Here is a 23,262-nt window from a genome sequence, read left to right as displayed (position 1 = left end):
AAACCCCTAGAGCTCCATTTTTAGGCATTTTGCACAGTACATGAATGTTACCATGGGCAGTGAAAGGTCACTGTGGTAAATGAAACAGTCCAGAGCAAAGGCGTGGCTGATAGAAAGCGCCCATAACAGCCGTATGATGTGTGATGGTACATAGGACGGTTGCAAATTGCAAACTGAACCAAACAGTAAAGTAAGCTAAAAGGAGCACATCGCCGGATAACACAAGTTCAGTTCACCCGCTCCGCATTGAAAGCCGGTGGTGGAGGTTAAGGGGCATGTTCCCGTAGGCCCCACGAGAATCCGCGAAGCAACACCCTCTCCGCCGCTTGTTGCAGTCAAACGCACGGCACGGCGGAGCACGACCGCACCACGCCACCGATCGGCCGAGACGGCGACATGCACGCGGCCGCGGAAGCCGCAGCCGGGGCGAGCGGCAGCGGGGGACCATGCGCGTACCGTACCAAGGCATTACCTGGATGCGCATGGGGAGATCGGCGCTGTGCTTGAGGTCGTGCCTGCGCATGGGGGATACAGGCTGGCCGGGAATCAGATCGTCTGCAGTCACCCACAGTGACTGTACTCGGCAGTCGACTCATCGACGCCGTCCGAAATCGATCCAACAGCGACCCAGACGAACCTCTCTCCAAGGCCACACAGCAGCAGGCCGAGTGGCCCATCTCGGCCCATAGCACCGAGCGGTCGAGGCGTCGAGCCTCTCTGACGCCGTCGTCGCCGTCTTCCTCGCTTGATGCAGGCCCTCATCACCACGGCACCTGAACGTCGACCTCCAGGAGGACGCGGCTGCCCTGTGGCTGAGCGCCTAGTGAGCGTTCCCATCTTGCCTGCGCGACTGCCGCCCATTCCATTGCCGTCGAGCCTTGGTCTCGTGCCGCTCGGTGGTGAGACGAGGTGGAGCCTCCCAACGCATCGAGCTGCAGCTGCAGGGCACGGCTGCAGAGCCACCAGACCACCCTGACGCAGCCAGGAAGCTCAAGCTGGAAGAAGCATATGTTCTGTAGCGCAGCCAGGAAGCTCAAGCTGGAATGCTTTGCCTGGTATTCTGTAAACTGTGCAGGTGCTAGCAAGTTGGGCAAATTGTGCAGGTGGTAGCAAGTTGGGCAAATTGTGATTGTATAGGACACATCAAAGACTATAGAAATTGTATAGATGGCAAATTATTTTCTAAATTGTGCTATCACTGGAATGAACAGAAATTGGCAATTTTCTATTGTTCTGTCATACTGAAACTCAAAATGTTGCAGAGCTCAAATGCTCAAGTGCATTGATTTCTAGTACTAGTACAACAATGCCCTGAACTTTATACTTGAACCACAGATGCAAAAGCTATTCTCCAAAACAATCTATGTTTCAGGAGGCAAAAGGCATTCTTCCTACTGCAAATATCCATACTACTAGAATTCAGCAATAACATTGTGTTGTAAATTGATTTGGAATGCTATTGTGAATGCAATGCACAAAAGATGTCACTCTGTATTACTAGAATTCACCAATAACACCATCTGTCATTGCTCCCTGAAAAATAGAAAAAAATAATTCAACATAATGACCATGTATGATTCAGAGGAAAAATGTATTACTTTGTAATATTACCGTCAATAGTTGAGAGAAACTATTGATGACTGTGTATGATTCAGAGATCTCTTCCTGAGATAAAGATGGATGGTTCGGGCATGTATTTTGTAGTGTTGCGCCATCATCGACTGACACTTTTGTAGTCTGTTGCTCCTGATCAAATAGAAGAGAATCAAATAGTTAAATACAATTGAAATTTTTTGTAGTGAATACAGTTAGAGAGAATCTGATATATTTTGTGTTGTTAAATACCTTTGAACATTTTTCTTTTTTCTTGTCACAAACCTTCAAACTTTTTTTTTCTTGTCACACACCTTTGTACTGTTTTGTTTTTTGTTACCTTCCTTTTTTATACACTTGCGCTTCTTGTCAAGCCAAGTTCTTTTGCTCTTCGAGGTTTTTGTTTCCACCTCCTTTTTCTTTAGGCTTGCTGTACTCAACAATTCATTAGGCAGAGTAACATTGGTGGGAGCGATGATGGGATCCATAGGGCTTGTAACACCATTCATTTCTTCTTCAACTTGCTTGCTGAGCATATCCAGTGTGTTGTTTACTAATAAGGTGCATTTTGGATGGCTAGCAGCTCGATAAGCCAAATTGAGAAATTTGCGAGCCATATCTTTGTAGCGAAGCATAACATCTAATTTTGGATTCTCTATTATGTCTCGACCTTTGTTGTCCTGTACTGCTCCACTGTGTGCTTCCCGTGTCCATCTCTTCAGTACATATTGTGTGGGAAGTGATTTGATATTCATCAAATCAAGGACTTTTAAAGCATGGCCACATAGTATTCCGATTCTATTGAATTGCCCACAACTGCATGTACTGATCTGTTCTAATGGATCACCAATAACTTTGTACTCCTTCTCAAAGGTAAAATTTTCATCTAGACTCCCAATTGCTACAAGATATTCATTTGTGCCTTCCAATGTTGTGGTGCATGCTACCATTGATCTCTCATATTCACCTTGAAAAGCTTCAAAAATAGTTGGTGTGTACAGCTTGCTAGCTTGGATTAACATAGGTGCCCTCATTTTGATTCTAGGAAATTTTTTCCTTGATTCAAATTCAGATTGCAACTCCTTCTTTCTTTTATATTCCACAACCCTTTCAAAATGCTTAAGAAATCTGATTATGTCAAAATCAGATTTGAAATGTCGCTTCAGATCTCTATTCAAACTCTCACTGAGTTGTGTACTTCTCATCCCTAATGTGAACACATCCTTCATATAACATTCGGCCCATTTTTCCCTTACCTTGTATATACTATCCAACCAAGTTTGCTTGCTTACCTTTGACCTCATGATGTTAAATGTTTCTTCAAATGTTGCTTCATCTTCATACTCATACATACACGCACTAAAATCTGAGAGAATACTCGGTTCTTTATTGTTGTCTTCTACTTCTTGTTTAGGAGAAGCACCTGATTCTTCATCATCCAGTTCAGCTAGATGCTTGACAGCATTCTGCATAATGTGAAAAGTGCACAGACCATGCCATGCTTCTAAAAAAACTTCCTTAACTGCTTTTCCCATTGCATAATCTTGATCGGTATATATTGTTTTAGGTTGCTTGCCATTATGGGCTCTCAGGAAGGTCTCAAATAGCCACTTGAAGGATTCAAATGTCTCGTCATACATGAGAACAACACCAAAAACCACTGTTTCTCTAAAATGATTGAACCCAACAAATACGCCAAAAGGTCTACTCTCCTTGTTTGTACCAAAGGTAGTATCAAAACTGACAACATCACCAAAATATGCATAGTCAGTGAGCATTTTAGCATCAACCCAGAATATGTTTGCAATCTGTTCTTCCCGATCCATCTGCAGTGCATATTGAAATGATGTGAAAATACATAAGCATGCTTCCTGCTTGACCATATGCCATCTCCCGCTGTCGCTTGCCCCGTAAATAGTTCTTGTGGTCTTGAAGAGTGTAACTGAGATTAGCTGAGCCACCAACTTGGATGCAAGCCAACTCATGTGCAGCTTTGGGCCCAATTCCTGCATCGTCAGCCGTCTCAATTTCAAAACCTTGTAACTCTGAAATGTTTCTTTGGGACGCCATCAAGTGTGAGGTTTGTGGCAGGTGAAGGGTATGATTGTGTTCCAAAATCAGATCATTCACTTTATAATTTCCCTTCTCCCTGTCCAGTATAAGACCTATGCGGACTTGACAATCAGTTCTAGTTTCAGCTCTTGGACACTTTGTGAGATGATCTCTTTTATCTTGCACTCTATGACCTTCATTTGCACAAACATATCTGCAAGATCTAACCTTTCCATCACATTTTCTTTTGTTTGCGTACTTTTTTCTAACCTCAAAGCCTTTTTGACCTCCAAAGGTAACCCAAAACATCCAGGCCTCTTCTATGGTACTGAACTCCATGCCAACTTGAGGGAACAAGCCTGGAATCAAACTCTCCCTACAAGAAATAATTGATTTGGTGCTAAACTGAGCAACTAAAAGGAGACTCTGTACTTGTGCGAACAATTAGTCTAATCTGACGATGCAAATAAACAATCATGATATTACACACCTGTTTTCCGCCATCTGAAACATGCGGGTTTCGTTTCAACACATCTAGGGATGCCAGCGATGACTAGATTAGAACACCGAAAAAATTTAGTAGAGAGGAAGATCTAGGAGTGCAGAATACTCCACCAAGTTATTGTATCAAACGGCAGCATAGCACGAGCAATCGACGATCGCCGCCTCGGTCCTCCCGGCTCCAGCCCCGGAACCGCGCCAAAACAAGCTGTGTCCGCGCCAAAACAGCGAGGTGTCGCGCCAAAAGGAGGAACACCGGCCGCTGCTTTTTACACTTAACAGGCCGTGTTGTTGGGCCACAATACGTGCAAACCAGCTAGAGTGCCTGGGCTCAGCTGCTCCGTTGGATGGCAGTGAACGACAGCGATGGAGTGACTGCCGGGAGCAGTCGTCGAGACCGACTTCAGAGGATCTCGTTCCGCTGGCCGGAGCAGAGAGAGAGCCTGGGGGGGTGTTGTTCTGATTTGGAATTTGGGTGCGGGGTTTGGCTGCCGTTTTGTTGTTTCGCGTCGTCGTGGGCTCATGGCGGATCGTGGTGGGTGGGCCTGCCGGCGGCCTGGGTGCCCACGGACACAAGTCCCGTCCCGGGGGCTGCTGCCCCACGTCGCCCGTCCGCTCCCCGCCGCGTGCTGCCGCGCATCTGGCGGATCCACTGGAAATGTCCTCGATCCACTCGAGGGAGCGGGGAGGGTGATGCCGCCACGCTCGTAATAGTGCCGTGATGCCAAATGGCCGCGGTTGTCCCTATCACACCATGTTCAGATACATTAGAAGTATTAAATATAGTTAATTACAAAACTAATTAAATTACATAATTAAAGGTTAATTCACAAGACGAATCTATTGAGCTTAATTAGTTCATGATTTTACCATATGATGCTACAGTAATTATTTGATAATCATAGATTAATTAGACTTAATAGATTCATCTCGCGAATTAGTCACGTCTTATGCAAATAGTTTTATAATTAGTCCTTCTAATTGGTATCCAAACATCCAATGTGATCCGAACTAAAAATTAGTCCATGGATACAAACATCTCAAAAAAGATGTCAAGCAGTAGTAGCCTAGTAGGTGGGGATAGAGCACCCTTTATTTTTTTTAATTTTTTTGCTGAACAGGGTACCCGCTATTTAATACTCTCTATGTCCCAAATTACTGTTCATTTGGTTTTTCTAAGTACTGCCTCCTATTCTTTTTATTTGACGTTTCCAACAAGTAAAAAGAACTAGTCGCAGGCCAAAGGAGGTGTCTGAAACGTCAAATATAACCAACTGGAGGTAATACATAACTTTTGCTATATCTATGTACCTAGAAAAGTCAAAATGAGTAGTAATTTAGGATGGGGAGTAACTCGATCAGTTTATTGTTCATAATAGTAATACTTAGGACAATACTTCGTTTCAAAAAACAATAGTTAGGACAATACCTTCATAATTATACCACTAATACATCATTTAAATGCGTGATGGGAATGCAGCTAGGATTTTTTTTTCCAGTACGAAGCTAAATTTCAATTTTTGTCACAAAAGTCATATGTTAACGGAGTTATTGATTAAAGACTTGTCGCACATCACATCATTCTCATAAGTGTATATCATATATTAACGGAGTTATTGATTAACTTGCGCTTACTATATCCTTGGAGGAGATAGAGATTGGTAGGTACAGCAAACTAGTAACCTATATTGCAAGGGTACACACATATATATACACATAATGCAATATAGGTTACATATATAACAAACTACAACAAAAAGATCTCGCATCATTCATACATGTAACCTATATTGCATTATGTGTATATGAGATATACACGAAAGCGAATCCCACTATACATGTGTATCTTTTGGAGATACTACATACGACTGCGTAGATTTATTTTAATTATAGGGCGATGTCGTCGTCTATAGTGTGGTTTGATGTTTATACCATAACACAATCAAGGATCCATGGGACATTGTTGGGAAAAAAGGTAGATTGAGCAATGTCTAATTTCAAATTGAAGACCCTTTTAGACCTAGTGCAACCCCTCCGCATGAACCAAGCCATGAGTGATGTAAGTGCGTGTGGTCTTTTGCTACAAAATACATAAGTAAGCCATCAAACAATCTAGTTTTTCTTTACTTAACTAATGGTATGGTGGCATCGCTCCATTATTATAACTAATTAAGTAACGGAGTAGTGACATTATTTGATTGCGAGATGGCACCTTCACATTCATTATTAGGTCAATCTCAATGGAAGTTTCATGGAGAGTTTCATAAGCATTAATTTTCATACTACATCACCAATTTTACTGACTTGGCAAGGTATTTATGAGAAGAGAGAAGGAGTTTCATCATATGTGAGTGGAGTTTCATCACAATTACCTAGTTCCCAATCTTGGTAACTATGTAATGAAACTATACACTGGGACTGGCCTTATTGACACTACCTCTGGTTCAAGATGCATCTCTTTTTAGGATTATTCCTACTGGTCAAACTTTCCTTTAACTTTCACCATTAATTTCTAAAAAATATATGAATTGGCAATATAATATTAATACTCCTAGGTGCTCCGTGTTTCCTTTTCTTCACATGAAAAAAGTAGTTTCAAAATATTTATCTACCTTCCTTTGAAATACCATAATTGCATAAAAATTATTGGTTGAAGTTTCACCTTGTACAGTGAGACTGACTATGTACGCTGTCATGAACGATGTGTTTTGAATCTGAGGGAGTAACTAGCATATGATTTATGGTTTTTTAATGTGGCATCCACTTGGTACTAAAGATGATTATTGTAGCTAGGTCAATTATGCTTAAAACCTTAACGGTGGCTATACTCAGACTAGTGTATATATATATGGGTGCCACAAAGATTACTCGGAATATGTTTGACTAAAATTCATGACCCGCAATTTGGATTTGGATTGAATACAATACAGCTGCACAGATGCTGATAATGTGGTGGTGCATATGTTGCGATTAGCTAGATATCAACATCATATCATTATAGGGCCTACACACATCTTCAACTACTGAGTTGTCCGCTGTATGTTCATCTTTATGAGATTAGACCCCGCAAGAGCTGAGCTTGTCAAAGTAACATAGGTTTAGTTGTCATTGTTATGCTTAAATTATATATAAACTGATGTAGAAAAAGCAAATGTGAAAAAAGGATTCATAGTTTTGGTCAAAAGACTTCATACTTAACTAGTATTTGAGAAACCAATTGTGAACCGAGAGTGCCATAGTTGGTGAGGTTACTCGTGATGAAACTTGCCTACCTAATTCAAGTTCTCAACTTAGTATGTATGCTCGTATTTTCTTATATCTATTTTATGAATTAATGATGATATTCTTCCACTTCAGTGAGGCGCTTGTGGTGACCTCTTTAATCTTTAGATCTACCGGTCGAGTCCTTTAGAGTTGCTTATAGCTTATAGGGGTAGGAGTGTGCATATATTCATAGGGTGAGTACGTATGCATGCAGAGTTTAGATAAATTCATTTAGAGTCATGGTTCAGCACATGCTTCTTGTGTTGATTGAAAAATTACATGGCTTATTTTGTTTTGTTAGGACACACAATTGATGTTATTAGACTCATATTAAAAAATAGTTACAATTTAAATTTTGTATCATATAAATAAAATATTAATGGACTAATGGTGAGTCCTCTGTTAGAGAACTGACCTTACGTCCAACTCCTTTTATCCCGGTTAACATTGAGCCTGTGACTAAAAGGGTTTTAGTCCCGAGTCAAAAATGAGGTACCGAAAAGATACCGATGGAAGGAGCTTTAGTCTCAGTTGAAAAGAGATGGCACGGACGTAATCCCTTTGTCCCGGTTGAAAATTCCAACCGGGATAAAAGGTGATTTTTTTTTCTGGTCGGAATTTTCAACCGGGATAAAAAGTCCTTCCCATACGCGACGCCCCCCCCCCCCCCCCCCCGCTATATCCTGCTCCTCTCCCGTGCCATCTACCTCTTTCTCTCCTCCTCTCCTTATCCTCTTCTCTTTCTCTCCTCCAGGCGCTTCCCCAGGAGAGCTGGCGAGGGGCCTCCGGCGCGGGGCACTAGCGAGCCGCGGGCGAGCGGGCCGGCTCCGGCATGGGCGCTGCCGCCCCTCCCCTCCCTCCTGCTGCCCCTCCCCTTCTCCCTCTGCTCGCCCCTCACTGGCAGTGAGGAGCGGCAATAGGACAAGGGCGGGCGGCGGCGCACGGACGAGCAGTGGCCGACGGAGGAGGCCGGAGGCGGAGGCGGAGCACGCGGCAGGCGGGCGCGGGCTAGCGGCGGCCTCCAGCGGAGGCGAAGCGCGGAGGCCGGAGGTAGAGGCGGAGCGCGGCCGGCGGCGGAGGCGCGGCGGCGTGCGCGGGCGAGCGTGGGCCGGCAGCGGAGGCGGAGGCCGGCGGCACACGCGGGAGGCGGGCGCGGGCTAGCGGCGGCCACCGGCGGAGGCGAAGCGTGGAGGTCGGAGGTGGAGGCCGGCGGTGCGTGCGGGAGGTGGGCGCAGGCTAGCGGCGGCTGCCTGCGGAGGCCAGCGGCGCACGCGGGAGGCGGGTTGGGGCGAGCGTTGGCTGGCGGCGGAGGCGGAGCGCGGAGGCCGGAGGCGGAGACGGAGCGTGGCCGGCGGCGAAGGCCGGCTGGCGACGTGGGGCTTTTTTAATTTTTTTCGAATTTTTTTAGTCTCGGTTGGGATCACCGGGACTAAAGACTTCCCTTTCGTCTCGATTGCTTTATCCCGGATGGATTTTTGGGAGATTTGACCTCTACCAACCGAAACTAAATGCGAGTTTTCTACCGGTGGTCCGTTCCTAAACATGCTTCGTATAAAAACAAAGGAAGTATCGATTTCTCTATTTTGCAAACACACTGAATATGAGAGAACCCATCAATTACTTAAACACCACAAATAATCCATAGAACCGTATATTTGGCCCATAATGTCACTGGTAAGGCAAACAGTGGGGCAAATGTGCAACACGTGGGATGTCTAGATTTGTGCTGATCTATTCGTGTCCACGGATGTACTTACATAGTTACATGCATAAAACCCTGCAAGTCCGGATGCTGGCCGTGGCCACTTGAGCGCTCCCATCCCCATCACCGTGCCCCTCAATTTGGATCGAAATGCTGTGGAGAAACATGGCCATCAGCAACAGCAAATGCTGTGGATCGAAGAGCTTGTGGAAAATGCTACGTACGGATCGGAGAGCTGGCTGAAAGGCATAGCCATTAACGGACGAAAAACCTCCAACCGTTAATGGCCTGTTCTTCTGTCGAGCCCATGTTCGCAAAAGAGAACTTGTTCGGTGAAAATGTCTAGAAATTCTAAGCTCTAAGTGAATCAAACCATTTTTTCGAAAACAAGCCGTGGAAAGAGTGTAACTGGCGAATTTTTGAAAACAAGCTCCTAGCAGCCCCTCAGGTGGCAGAGCGAACGAAGGAACGCATAGAGCAATATAGACGGGCGCTTCGGTCCCTAAATTAGATCACATAGTTTTTTTTATAACGCTCTAGGCATGTGTTGGGGCACTCTTACGCGGCTGCAGCGGCATGAGTGTCGTTTGCTTCTATTTTTTAAACTCTTTCCTTATTAATTGAAAGGTGGAGCTCCGGCCATTTAAGTTAAAAAGAATCAAACCATTATATTGCTTTTACACTTATTGTCTGAGTTGTGAGAAAAGTTGGCTTGGTATTGGCAGCAACTGTGTAAGGGTCAGACCTTTGCTGACCTTAACGTTCAGATAGGCATAGAGCTTGTGTAGAGGACTATACGTCATGCACGTTTGGCCCATCCTCTTGGAATTGGACTTGGACAGGATTTGGGCCGAAATCTGAAAAAAAAACATTGAAGAGATAAAAGCCTGGACACTTCCACGTTCACACAAACACTCAAGATGAAGCAAATGGTAGCAGATCAAATGCTTAGGATTACTGAAGTAGAAATGGATCAACGCGATGAACGGCGACTCGTCAAATATTCAGGTGTAGTAGTGCTGGCAGCACACAGGTACAGCATGGGCACTGTATAGTTCTTGCATGCTGCAAGAGTACATACACATAGTATAGTACAAAATGATAACTGGGCCTCTTTTCTACCTTTGCTTCATCTGAGCCCATACACACATATATATAGTACAGAATGATATCTCCTCCAAGGAACACTTGCTTCGATTTGTAGCTTGAACCATACTAATTTATCTATAATTTACATGCACTATTTCTTGGGACATCTTGATGCAGAGAAACGTAATTGGTCACTAGCTTCCTGGAAATTCTTTCCTTGCTTATACACTTGGCACTTAAGATCACACCATAACCTGCACCGATGTTACTAAAGATCTGTATACAAAAGGACCGACTTAGAATGAGGACGATTGCAACATTCAGATTAAGTAATGTAGAACAACAGCACCAGGAGTGGAGACACATGCAAACTCTTCACCGCACGTTTGCAGCAAAGGCACAAGCATGGATGGTCTCAGCTGATAGCTCAACATCCTTTAACATAAGCATCCACATCATATCACCAATGAGAGCTTTACAAGGATAATATTTTTTTACTATTATTATTTTCTGTCACAGCATTGTTTATGAAATTCAACTTGTGCTACTGCTTAATGTACCCCAGAAGGAGATTGATACGTATGCCAATACACAAACATCAAGATAACTTTGAATTTCCAATTTATTGGAGATATAATGATTTAAATTTATTTAGTCCTATATTATTTTGTAGTGTGGTTTGATGCTGTGATACAATCATAATCATTCTGCCATCCACTTGTTTGCTTGTCACCATGCTATGCTCCTTGCATATAGTTACATGGACTTATCTCTCTTCGCAATACATCGGCGATACTCGCCAAGGGCCCAAATGGGGAATACGTTGCGGTAGTTGGGATAGTTGAAGATACAAGCGCAATTGAAGCATCCAACATGTTCCTACCATTGAAACACAAGCAAAGTCAGAAAATATCAGATGGACCCCGAATCATCAAAGAACGATGCTAGATGGCTACGATGCTATGCAACTTCCTAATTTCAAAGGACTCCAGCAATTCAAAATAAGGATTCTTATTTCAAAAACATAAGTTGAGTGAAGTTTGTTCCATGAGCTACCTGACTCACAGGCCAAAAGGCAGCCAGAATATACTACTTTAATTACAATCACGTGATTAATGTTAGATGTATAAATGTGTTTCCTTTATAGCAACTAAATTATCAAGTCGTTACATATATAATATATTGTGGCCACCCTTTATGTCATTTGATCACATATTAAAATGTGAGCAAATGGCAATGTTAAGTCTCAATAAATAAATGGCTAATATGCCATCGGTTCAAAACTTCTGCTCAAACAAAAAATCAACATAAAAAGTTCACTCGTAGAAATAAAAGTGCTAATACCAATACAAATAAAATGAGAACATACTTGTTGGGGAAACTCTCCAGTTTCCAACTGCATATTAATCAATTCTTTTGCAGCACGATGCAGTGGAGTAGGATCTCTCTCAAACTGGTACTCAAACAAAGATAACAATTAATAGTCTAATAAACCGCATATTTTGATCATAACTTATACCAAGAGCAAACAAATCATACCTGTCCAGCATAAATTAAAGCCAACATTGCCCAAGCAGTATTCACTGCATTAGCACAATCACCTTGAATATTTTGGTAAACCTGTTTTGTGTTACAAGCAAGAAAACTTAAGAGATGATACATGCAAAATCACTTTATATTCCTAAAAAATCATTGCAAAAAAAAGATATGTAAATGGAGAAGCACTTGCTACACTTGAAACTGAGTTAGAGCATGATTAGAAAAGAAAGGTCCATATATATACACAACAAACCCATGACGTAATTTTGATTAAAATTTGTGCTAATAACATCATTACAAAGTAACTTATGTGTCGATTTCTTATTAGTATCCTTTATAGTTATCACCAACCAGGCAACCAAAAACAGAAGGATCTATAGCATTAGAGGGTAATACGATTACCTGAGTTATCATAGAGACATGGCTTTCTCCCCATCCACCGGTACTGAGCTGCTTTGACAATAGGAACTGGCATGCATTTCTGATGGAAGGGTTATTCTCATACGTTCTTCCAGCAGCAATTAATCCTTTAATTGAAAAGTAGATCCCATAGGTGAAACATACACCCCAAGTTCCCAACCTGCCATGCCAAAGAACTAATTGTGTAATTAATTATTGAAGTGGAAAGAAATTAATTCTAAGTGAAGTAAAATGCTACATTGACAAACCATGAACCATCTTCATTTTGTCTGTTCTCAATAAATCTTGCTGCATTTCCGATACAATTTTCTATCTCTTTTGTTCGGTAATCAGGATGTAGTTTTTTGAACAATACCAAAGCTTGAAGAACTGATCCAGTGCATTCTGGGTATCTATAAAATTATGGTACACCGTGAATAATTTCAACTGAGTGAAAACTGTGTTAGCAATATTTTTTCTTAATAATATACCATTTTCATCACTTACGGATAATCGACGACACTATTTGGAAAATTCTCACAAGGACCGAGAATCTAGTCATTAATAAAAAGTATATGTCAATCAATCAATGCAGTAAAACTTGAAGGTGTACTAAAAATAAACAATAAAGTCACACAATACAAAGCTCAAGGCACAGCTAAAGAATTTATAATATTGAACTGCACATTACTACCAAATTGGAAAACCGCAAACTTCAGTAAAGGTGACAAGGAGATGAGTTGAAATACCATATAAATCAGAATGAATATAACCTAATACTACCTCCATTTTTTATTTGTTGTCCTACCTTGCCATCAAAATCTTTAAAATTATCAAAATTGGTTATAGGAATAATTACATTACTATAATCATCTTTAGAAATGCTATCATAATATGCGGGACGTTTGCTACACATACTAGTTTACAAATGCTTTCACAAAGAAATGCATGCAGAAACTTACCTCTACCCAAGAAGAAGTTCTTTGGGGTTCATATGTAGAAAAACTACCATCTTTGTTCTACAGTGTAAAGAAATTACTCATCAGTAGATGACCTTTGCGGTTAGAACCATAGCAAGAGAAAGATACTTATTTCAAGGGTCAAGAATTTCATATTACTCTACTGTTGGTCAAAGGCTTAACCTAACGAATGTAAAAATACCAATTTTATTTCCAAAAGTTACATACCCATAAAGTATCTGTTGGTCAAAGGCTTGACCTAATGAATGTAAAAATGCCAATTTATTTTGTATTTAGAAGTTATATACCATAGAGTATCGTTGGTCAAAGGCTTGTCCTAACGAAATAAAATATGCTTTACACCTCCAGATGGAGAGAGTACTTTCTAAAATTTATTACTATCCAAAGTCTGTATAGATCCAAATTAATAGCCATAATGCCGTAAGTTTTGATTCCCTCACTAGAACTAGTCCCATTATCCCCAAGCCCCATAAGTTTGGCTGGACATATTCATTTTGTATTAGCATGATGAATTTCATGCCAATTGTGTTCTCTCCTACTGTATTTCCCTAAAAAGGATGAATTTCATGCTATAGACAAAAATACCCCGTTTATACCATTTCTTCCATCAACTGTCCCAAACATTCTTGTATGAACTGTCCCAAACATTATTATATTATATCTCACATGTCAGTTTAAATTATTTATTTTATTAGTATTACTAATACATGATTATTTCTTTTATTAGTATTACTAATACATGATTAACTTTTGTGTAGTTTTCATCTCTTTCCTAACCAACTAAACTTGCCACGGCTAAAAGGATTTTTTTAAGGTGCTCCCTGCGCGGTCTTCATTGGAGACTGGGGTACCGGACAGGGGGCTCGAACCTCTACTGGCTCAGCTCCTCCCTTAGTGCTTTGCCAAGGGCTACAAGCCCATTCACAAAAAAGGCTTTGCTGTGTTGTTAAAAGAAAACCATAGACGTTTAGCAATTGGCACTATTTTAGGGTTGTGAGTTGAATACTAAGAAAATGTAAATCATGTCAGTATGGCTTAATTTCTAAGAATCATTACAATGAGGGAAAGAAGGAAATCAACAGCATCATGCAACTTTTCACTTTGTATTGGTTCCCCAGCAATGTCACTTGAGATCTTTGACAACAAAAGGACAGCCTGGAAATAGAATTATGTATGTAAGATTTCTAGAATAAAAAAAATAAGACTATAGGGTCAAAGAGCATATAAAACCGAGGTTTTTGTTGAGGTTAACTTCCATATAGTAATTAAGATTAGATTATGTGAAACTTATGTGATAGGCAATGTTACTTGTCTAAATCAAGATAACAAAAATAGAAACGTGAATATAACTTACCTCAAGTGCTTCCGCTGTCGTGTCAGATACAGCCCATCCGTTGTCTGCAGATGAAAAAGTCCAAGAACCCTTCGATCTATGGCGATGCCAATAAGTTTGGTCACCCGGATGATTCCTTGTAACCTTTCAAGTAAGGACATGCATGCCATGTCAGATTATTTCAGTGATGGTTAATTATATAATTATATGCTTTGAGGATTAAAAAAACCTGTGAATGTTTCATGAACTCATAGGCCCTCTTAATGGTTGGACTATACTCGTTTACAAGATCTGTAGCGCAAATTGCTTGAATAGCGAATGCTGTCTCCCAGCTCTGGCAGCCATCAACTCCCTATGATGATAAAGTAATAGAGTTGCTGCTCGTAATGAGAAAGCCATCTTGGTGCATATGAACTTACAGTTTAATGGTGCAAGTACAGAAATCATACAAAGACATACTACAACAACAATTTTAAATGATGTCGATATCACTTGTTTTAATAAATAATAAACTCATAGTTTAACAACGCACATACATAACATCTTTCTTAACTGGCTTTATGTATTAAATAATTCCTTTATAATCTGCAATGATAATGGCATTAAATGGCAAAAGGAAAATATTCTTTGTTGAAGTATGATCATCATAACTCAATGTATTAGCAATAGTACACTATGCATGCCAGCACAACCTAAAATCCATAAACGAAGGAACAACAAATAAAGAAAAGTTAATTGCATATGTTTAGCAGATAGCACATAAAATGAGTATAACTGTGCAGGAGAAGGGAAAATTTATACCAGTCCTTTCATGCCATCTTCTGAAAGCCACAATAGATCAGGTATCCTTGCAAGGTGACGCTTGAATGCATCTGAGTTTGGATCTTCTACCCAGCAGCAGATCATGTTTAGAGGCTAAACAGCAAAGTTAACTAATATTAGCAAACACCAAAAGCACCAGGCCATGCACACGCATGTTTGATTAGTGAGAACCATATAGATCACAAAGCCACAAAGTTATTGTCTCATCTCAGTTGCCTCTTTGCCTACTTGCAACCTTGGAGATAGACAATCGATATGCACAATGTGTTTACTGTTAATTCATCTTTTATGACCTTAAATCCCTTAGTTTTTCATGGACTAACAAAAATATTTACCATCCAACAATGATAACACCTACAACAGTGCACGTGTTCTCAACTAGTACCAAAATATTAGATAATAAAGAGAGATGGCATAATTGGAGAACGGTATTATTCTCACCCCCCTCCCTCTCCCCCTTATCATAAAAAAATCCAACATGGAAAAACTATGGGAGGGCTGAAGTGGACTATTGTACATGTCGTTTAGTGACGAGTTCTTAACTCCACGGACATTACCTTGCTTCCAGTGGTTAAGCAGATGTATTGTGAGCTCTCATCTTCATAATGGATATGCTCCATGAGGTATTTCAGAGCTTTCTCCCTCAGCTTATTGACAGGCCAACTGCTCATCACTGGTTCCACAAACTTGTAGAGTGAAGCCCAAATAACATTTTGCAAACGTGTGCGTGGTGTGAGGAGGTCCTCCTGAGATGACCAAAAAGCAAAAAATAGAACAGAGGAACAAACACATCAACAAGTAAATTTCCCTCTTAGTTTAATAATGATTTTTTTTGTCACACATTTTTTATTCTTTTACGGTTGTCTAAGAGGCACTGGAAGAAGCGGGGCATCGTTATATTCAGCGATCTAGCGTCTTCTCAGTCTTTGATGGTTTGCATGATAAATTATCAAAGAACTAAAACCTTAGACAAAAAAAGAAAAGAAATAAAAATCACCCCAAATAAAATGACCAATTATTTAGCAATATCATCTTCTAGAACGAGCCCACATCTTCTTCACGTGGGAAACTAGTCATGTTTTTCTGAGGAAAAGAATGGAGCGAGCTAACTCTAACCCATTGAAATGAAATGCCCATTCTTTGGCTGAATGGAACAAAAACTTACATGACAAGCAAAAAAAAAGAGAGAAATAGTCAAATGGTTTGTAGATAATGATCAAGTGGCTGATAATTTTTCCTTTTTTATGATCTATTAATTTATTTAATGAGGTTTTCTATGCATTTTTAGAGGTGCTATTGTCATACCTAAACCCGAGGTAGCATTCAGTGAGGTCAAAATGTCCCGATCGTTTGTTTTATTGCCTTGTTGGAACTATATATAGAGTGAAAGGAATCTAATAAACCTTTGCACATGCACAACGGGCCTCGGTCCAATCAATCTTGTCATACGGTGTGTTATAGATCTCCTCTCTTAATGCCAGTATAGTTGGTGTAATTGGTCCAACAAATCTCTTGCCATAGATATAAGCTACCGACAGAAAAAACATACGGCATAAGCACCAAAGCTTCCCTGCAAATAAAGGAATATAACTTGAAGTTCAATAACAGTCAATCTTAATATTGGAAAGGAGAAAGAAATATATGTACCTGGATAAAATGGAAGAAACCGGGGCATCAACCATAGTTCAGGAAAAAATGGATTACATCCGGACCAATCATACACTCCAAGTATCTTTCATTGATTAAAAGAAGCTTATATCAATATACTCATCATATCAATTACATATCTGGTGTTACCGATTGGGATGTTACCGTGCATAAAATATTCTACAGTTACACAGGTAAAATTCTACATGTGAGAATCTTGATCTCTAGCTAAATATTGGTACTTCCAAAACTTCTACAGTTATTGTTACCTTTCAAATTCATCTGTAGAAGTACTTACACATTATTTGAAGTTTATTTGGTTTTATAAACATATTGTGCCATGATTAATTAGTAGCCAAGGTTTCAGACCATCATTCATTAAAATGTAACGTACTTGTGATCAGAGACTGTACAAGATTATTAATTACGTATATTCTTCGAAGCATACCGAGCACCATATCTTTCCCCATTGGGGCAGTGAAGCTGCACCACCATGGGATAGAATCCAAGCACGCCCTTTCGCCAATGCATTGTTCTTGTCATTCGGCTCCTCACCGAGAAGTCTTAGAGTGATGTAGTTTATGCATGTACCAAACATGTTGCTTGAGCCCCGGATATCCGTGCCCCATCCACTGTCTTCGTTCTGCATTTTTTAAATTCAAAACATGAATACTTAACGTATTTAAGTTTTTTTATGCACATGGCTCGAATTTTTAAAATCAAAATTGTGCGAAGCATTGCAAAATTAATGCCTACATATATTTGTCAAATATATAAATTTAAGTGGCTTGAAGTATTTGCACGAATCAAATTAATGTATATGCAAAGTGCCATTAGGAAACAGAGTTTGAAAAATTTTACAACATGATATAGCCTGTCTCAACGCAAGGTACATTAGCATGAATGATTCCGTCTTCTTAGTAAATTAAAGTGTCTCATTGGGCGCCAAATGGAGGTCTTGATTTCCAAGCCGATTAGTGCTAATAAACAAATTTGGCATTGAGTGCTATAGAAGTTTCTTTTACATCATCGTTTAGAATAATCAAATTAGTTAAAAATGAACTTTCAGAATAAGCAAATCAGTTAAAAATGAACTTTCTAGTTTGTTCTAAATGTCATATATTTGGGAACGGAGGAACTTTCTAGTTTGTTCTAAATGTCATATATTTGAGAACGGAGGTAGCACTGCGTATGATATGCCTGATGGTTATAGATGTAGCGGCACATCTCCCGACGATGTTCCGTTGATATCACAGCATTGAGTGATCGAGTGACGTACAAAGCAATTATCTGCAAATTTAAAAAAACAAAATTTAGTCAGACACATACTTTTTAAGGAAAAAAGACGAGGAACACATGCATTAAATGCAATGTGTGCAAAACTAAAGCAGCTGGGAATTAATTAAAAGGTGCGTTCACCATGGTAGGGACGACTATGGAGATCCCTGCGAAATCACCCGGCCAGTGCCCATCACTCGACTGCAGCGAGGAGAACTGGTCCAGCGCTCGCCTCAGCGAGTTCGCCGCGACCTCTTCGGTGACCTGCTCGTCCTCTCCGAGCTTGATGTGTGGCAGTGGAAGGCTACGTCGAGGGGGTCGATGTGCAGCACGTGCGGCCTGCATGCGCATGAGGAGGTCGGCAGAGTACCTCCGCTGGAAGCGGTGTTCGGTGAACTCCCGGCGGAGCCTCTCCACCTCGGCGCGCTCTTCCGGCGTGCCGCCGTCGGGGTCGAACTCCCACACCGCCCGGCCCAGGAAGTTGTTCGTTGACCGCAGCCATGGCCCGCCGCCCTCCGCCACCTTCAGCCTCCACATGTCTCTTCTTCCAATGTAGAGCCTCTTCTTCCAATGCAAGTGCCTGATGATGCAATGGCGATGCAACGCCGGAACGAACAACGACGGCAAGAAGACGAAGCTTGGATAGAACCAACTTGGAAACTTTAGAAGGATGATGAGGAGCTGTTGAGGTTTACATACTGCTCTTACGGGAGTGAAGCATTAATGCACTGCCGGCCTGATCAGCTCATGTAGTTTTTCCTCCTTTTTTGAGTCAGGGACGAGAAACGGACACGCAACGCACTCAGGCATGCCCATGCACCACGTGGTGCACGCACTCATGCCCATGCACCACGTGATCCTATCCTACTGATACGGACGTTGGCGAGCGGCGAGATTATATTACAAACTGAAGAGTGAAGCCATGATGATCTTTAATATGGACGTTGGCGAGTCGCGAGCGGCGAGATTAACTAATAATAATTAATGTGCCGGATCATGGACACCCGATTCAGGCTAGCCAGTAACTAATAATATTTTTCTCAGTCGCTGCCCATACTTGCATTTTTCTAAGATTAACTAACCTGCAGGTTTGGCTACTGGCCACATGGGCGGTCTCCTCAACTTGTGGAAAATTGTTGTGGAGAATGAAAGGCACAGCAGTTAACTCTCTCTGTATATGAAAAGATATAAATCTGGTGATCTTGTTATGCCTATGTTTAAAAAATTTGGTGCACCACAACTTCACAATTTTAGGCCAAACCAGCAATTAAGCGTTTGTTTAGTAGAGCTCTATCTGATTCTGATTCTCTATGGGAGCTAATTCCCTGAGATAAGTGAGGGTCTGTTTGGTAGAGTTCCATATGGGAGCTGATTCTCTGATAGAAGTGATTCTGTAGCTGAAAGTGATTCTCTTTGATTCTTTAGATAAATTCTTAAAATCAGAATGCAGAATCACTTCACAGAATCAGGAGAAAAATCAGGAGAAACTATTTTTTTCAGCTCCCAGCCTCTTAGTTCATATCAGAGAATCACTTCACAGAATCAGCAGAGAATTACTTCTCTGAAAAAAATGTTTGGCAGAGCTCTTGCTAGATTCAACAGAGAATCAGTTTTGGGAGCTCTGCCAAACACACCCTAAAGTGAATTTTATCCTTTTCTTTTTGCAGCGAGTCTTGCATTGTGAGAATTACGAGGAGACATTAGAAAGAGTCTCTAATTAGTAATACTAGCAATTTTGCCCGTCCATTGCAACGGGATTCATTACACACCCTAACCCAATAAATATGTACCAAACTCGCATTATATCTTGATTTATGTCCATGTCACTTATTTCAAAAAACGGCACTAAATTATACGTAGAAAATTTTAAGAAATAATAATAATCAAAATAGTAGTGCAAATCATTCATTTGCTCTTAACCTATAAAATCCTAAAATCAGCAAATACATGGACTTTAGCCCTATTATTCATATACAATTTGGATTTCAAATACCCAATTATTATTTTATCCTCCGTATGTTTGTCTACATATCAAAATTCCAAATCTGAGCTCTTGCTCAAATTCTCAAACCCTAAATCAATTTCAAGCGGTATTTAGAAAAACACTAATTCATATCTTTTTATTGTATGGAAAAATTCTTAAAATGGTTTACGATATTATTTTTCTGACTCCATGAATTAATTATATTATTTTCTAATTTTTTTCCTAAAATGAATAGATACCAACTTTATTTTGCATGTTATATTTGTTTGGCTTCTAACTAGCCCATCTAAATACATAACCGCCTAGACAAGTATATAGATTACTAACCTACAGGAAGATACGTATCAACATATGGATGATGTCATATACGGATATAAAGACACAAATTATGCGACTGGTTTTTTATTCTTGATTGATAAGCATGTGAGTTCATTTGGATTTGATGGAGCCCACGAGTTGCTTAACCAATGCATCAAATTAGTCTGGCTTGCTAATTTTGCTGGTGGACAGCTTTCCTTAGAGCCGCGTGCGTGTGCCGCTGCTACGGAACCAGCAGCCTGTGACTTGTGTTGTGACTTGTGAGCCACCCGCATGGGCCTAGCCCAACTGAATGCCACAACATTATTGCATGGGACTCGGACGCGGGAGCCGGCTCAGTATTAACGACCGTGGGAGTTTGTGCTGAGCACTTCCGTTTTTCTTTGGGATTCTTCGGTTTTTCACGCGATTCTACACGGTTTATATTACGGAATTCCTAACCAACACTCGAGTAATTTTCGTTTCGCTTTGTCAATCGATTTTTTGTGCATGTTGCATGTGTGCACGTCAGCCGCTTGCCTCATTGGCCCAACACGATAGCTGGCCCGCTAGTCCTGCTGCCTCAGAATCTTCCGCTCATGGGCTCTCTACCTGACCGAGAACAAGCCGTCCATGCCTTTAGGCGGGACAAAAGAAAAGGCTTGACCTCGAGTCAATTGCAGTAAAATTTAGGAACCTTTTTTCAAAATTGTCAAGAACTATTCTAGGAACTTTTATTCAAGGACTGCGGGTTGATTACGAAAAAGTTGAGATTTTTTTTTAAAACAACCACGACGATAGGATTATACTAGCAAATATGCCCGTACATTGCAACGGGAAACAAACACCAAGTCCAATAGATATAGCTTGAAATCCAAACGATCACATCAATTTTTCATAAACTGCATATTAGCCTAAAACACTACTACAGATTGAGCTATCACTGCCGGCCTGCAACCGTCATCACCGTCGAAGGTCGGCAGTGATGACTTTGGTATAAGCATCTCAAAAAACAAAAAGAAAAAAGAAAAAAAATCCCATCCGCCGACGTCGTCACCGCGGCCACTGACGCAGCTTGCATCCCGCGACCCATCTGCCACAGCCTGCAGCCCACGCACGCCGTCACCGTCGCGGCCTGCTGCTCGTGCCTGCCGTTGCCGCCACCGCATCCTGCACTGACATGCCGGGGAGCTCTGGCCAAGCTCCCGCTGCTGGAGGCCCACCACACCCGGCATCGCGCCCCCTAGAGCTCCCACCGCCAAGTCCCTGGATCTCCAACCGCCATGCCCCCCGAGCTCCCGCCGCCAAAATCTGCAAGCACTACAACGTAATAGCCATTAGAGTTCAGAATAGACCGATCATGAAATGCGGATGAAACCGCACAATGGACGTAATAGACATGATTAGAGGTACGAAAATGCGAGAAAGACTTGAGCATTGATATCCCTCGAACTATCATGGTCATGCCATTCAACACAAATGCAATCTATTTTGCAGAGAAACAGATAGCTGCCAAAAGACTTGTGTAGTGAAAATCAAGCTGGCTACTCATGGCATGGCTGTAATGGATACCAAGCATATGTTCACTCAGGCACTGAGAAGAAAATGTTCAGAGCCAGGGTCTAAAACTGGCAAAGTAATCAATTACAGGGTTTTTGTCTACACAATATCAACATAGCAATGACATATTTAGTTGTGTTTGAGTACTAATGTAAGACTTGGAATTTAATAACCTCCACTTATTTGATCGCAACATCTCATAATCATAGTGGGAGAATCGAAATCAAGAATGGAGAATTCCCAAACTAAAATTAAACTTTTTTCAAGGAACAGAGGTATGTGTCCAGCGAGCTGAAGGAACAGAGGCATGTAGCTTCTTCATGAGGTGGATCAGATTGCTGTAACACCTAAAGAACACATGCGTGCCCATCTCAACATGGTCTCCTTGCCTATCAACATTTAAATGAGCCAACCTTGACGCCAATAAATGGCCAGCAACCTTCAGGAGATTTCATCCAAGCATCTGAACCCTCGAGTATGGTATAGTACTACTTGACAAACCTCCCAAAACTCACCCCCTAATCACCAGCATCCCAAATAATGTACATTAACTAGGAAAATAATTTTTAAATATACATGCTTATAGTAAACCAAACCTGGCAGAGGACCCAGACGATAAAGATTCTACATTTTTTTCTTCCATCCAACCTCTCTAGAACCTAGATAGACAAAGAAAATAAAAGGATTGGCCAAGTGAGTTCAACGTAGCCTTGCTTGAATGAAATTGTTTTTTATAATAAAGTTGAATACCCACACTGGTGCCAAATCAGTTTAGCTAGCAGGCAAATTCTAGCGGTGCCCTCTATGTGGATAAATCAAAAGAACAGCTAGTAAAATGTTGGGGGCTCTAGAAGCACCAGCATGAAGTGGTGTTCTGGAATTTACTCCGCTCCCATCAACACTTGAGGTGACCTCCAGAAAATAAGCAACGCTTTGGTTCTCCCACATGAAGCATGTCTGGGCAAGTTGTTGCTGAGAATGGTGCCAAATATTAGGTGTGCGGCACATAAGAATCATATTAAAAAATAATCAAACTCCAATGTGGGTAATGATGCTTGATGTGCGACCCCAATGACATACCTGCACATGTTGCGCCGCCACAGTAGGTTGTTGATCCATCTCCATCCTCTTAATCGGCAAGACGTAATCTCTGAAGGCTGAATCATTCTAGCATTTTAACGAACACTTTGTTGGCATGTTGCTGGCTGCAAGGAGGAACACA

At 41.1% G+C, this 23,262-nt stretch overlaps 1 protein-coding gene and 1 pseudogene across 1 annotated transcript; both read right to left on the bottom strand.

The window, feature by feature from the left end:
* Positions 1-1,497: 1,497 nt before the first annotated feature.
* Positions 1,498-3,990, bottom strand: LOC140221796 (protein FAR1-RELATED SEQUENCE 5-like; annotated as a pseudogene).
* Positions 3,991-10,675: 6,685 nt separating this feature from the next.
* On the bottom strand, positions 10,676-19,043 carry LOC117843020 (achilleol B synthase). The gene is made up of 17 exons (XM_034723571.2): positions 18,341-19,043; positions 18,122-18,211; positions 17,370-17,564; positions 16,922-17,006; positions 16,678-16,844; positions 15,832-16,020; positions 15,254-15,367; positions 14,682-14,804; positions 14,474-14,596; positions 14,176-14,274; positions 13,102-13,158; positions 12,647-12,693; positions 12,409-12,552; positions 12,143-12,320; positions 11,741-11,821; positions 11,571-11,654; positions 10,676-11,080 (listed from the first exon to the last, which is right to left on the bottom strand). The coding sequence occupies exons 1-17, from the start codon at positions 18,734-18,736 to the stop codon at positions 10,958-10,960; spliced, it is 2,295 nt and encodes a 764-aa protein (XP_034579462.1). The 5' UTR covers positions 18,737-19,043; the 3' UTR covers positions 10,676-10,957.
* Between the last annotated feature and the right edge of the window lie 4,219 nt (positions 19,044-23,262).

Source organism: Setaria viridis, chromosome 2, assembly GCF_005286985.2.
Source record: "Setaria viridis chromosome 2, Setaria_viridis_v4.0, whole genome shotgun sequence".
Classification (NCBI taxonomy): Eukaryota; Viridiplantae; Streptophyta; class Magnoliopsida; order Poales; family Poaceae; genus Setaria; species Setaria viridis.
Note: the sequence above shows the minus strand (reverse complement) of the source record. Positions and strands in the feature narration are given on the sequence as shown.

What these genes read in the sequence shown, in the direction of transcription:
- LOC117843020 (XM_034723571.2), bottom strand. Translation starts at nt 18,736, where the DNA reads ATGTGGAGGCTGAAGGTGGCGGAGGGCGGCGGGCCATGGCTGCGGTCA. An exon ending in CCATAGTCGTCCCTACCATG is followed by an intron (nt 18,212 to 18,340) that starts GTGAACGCACCT and finishes TTAAATTTGCAG; the next exon opens with ATAATTGCTTTGTACGTCAC. An exon ending in CCCGTTGTGCATGTGCAAAG is followed by an intron (nt 16,021 to 16,677) that starts GTTTATTAGATT and finishes TGGTCATCTCAG; the next exon opens with GAGGACCTCCTCACACCACG.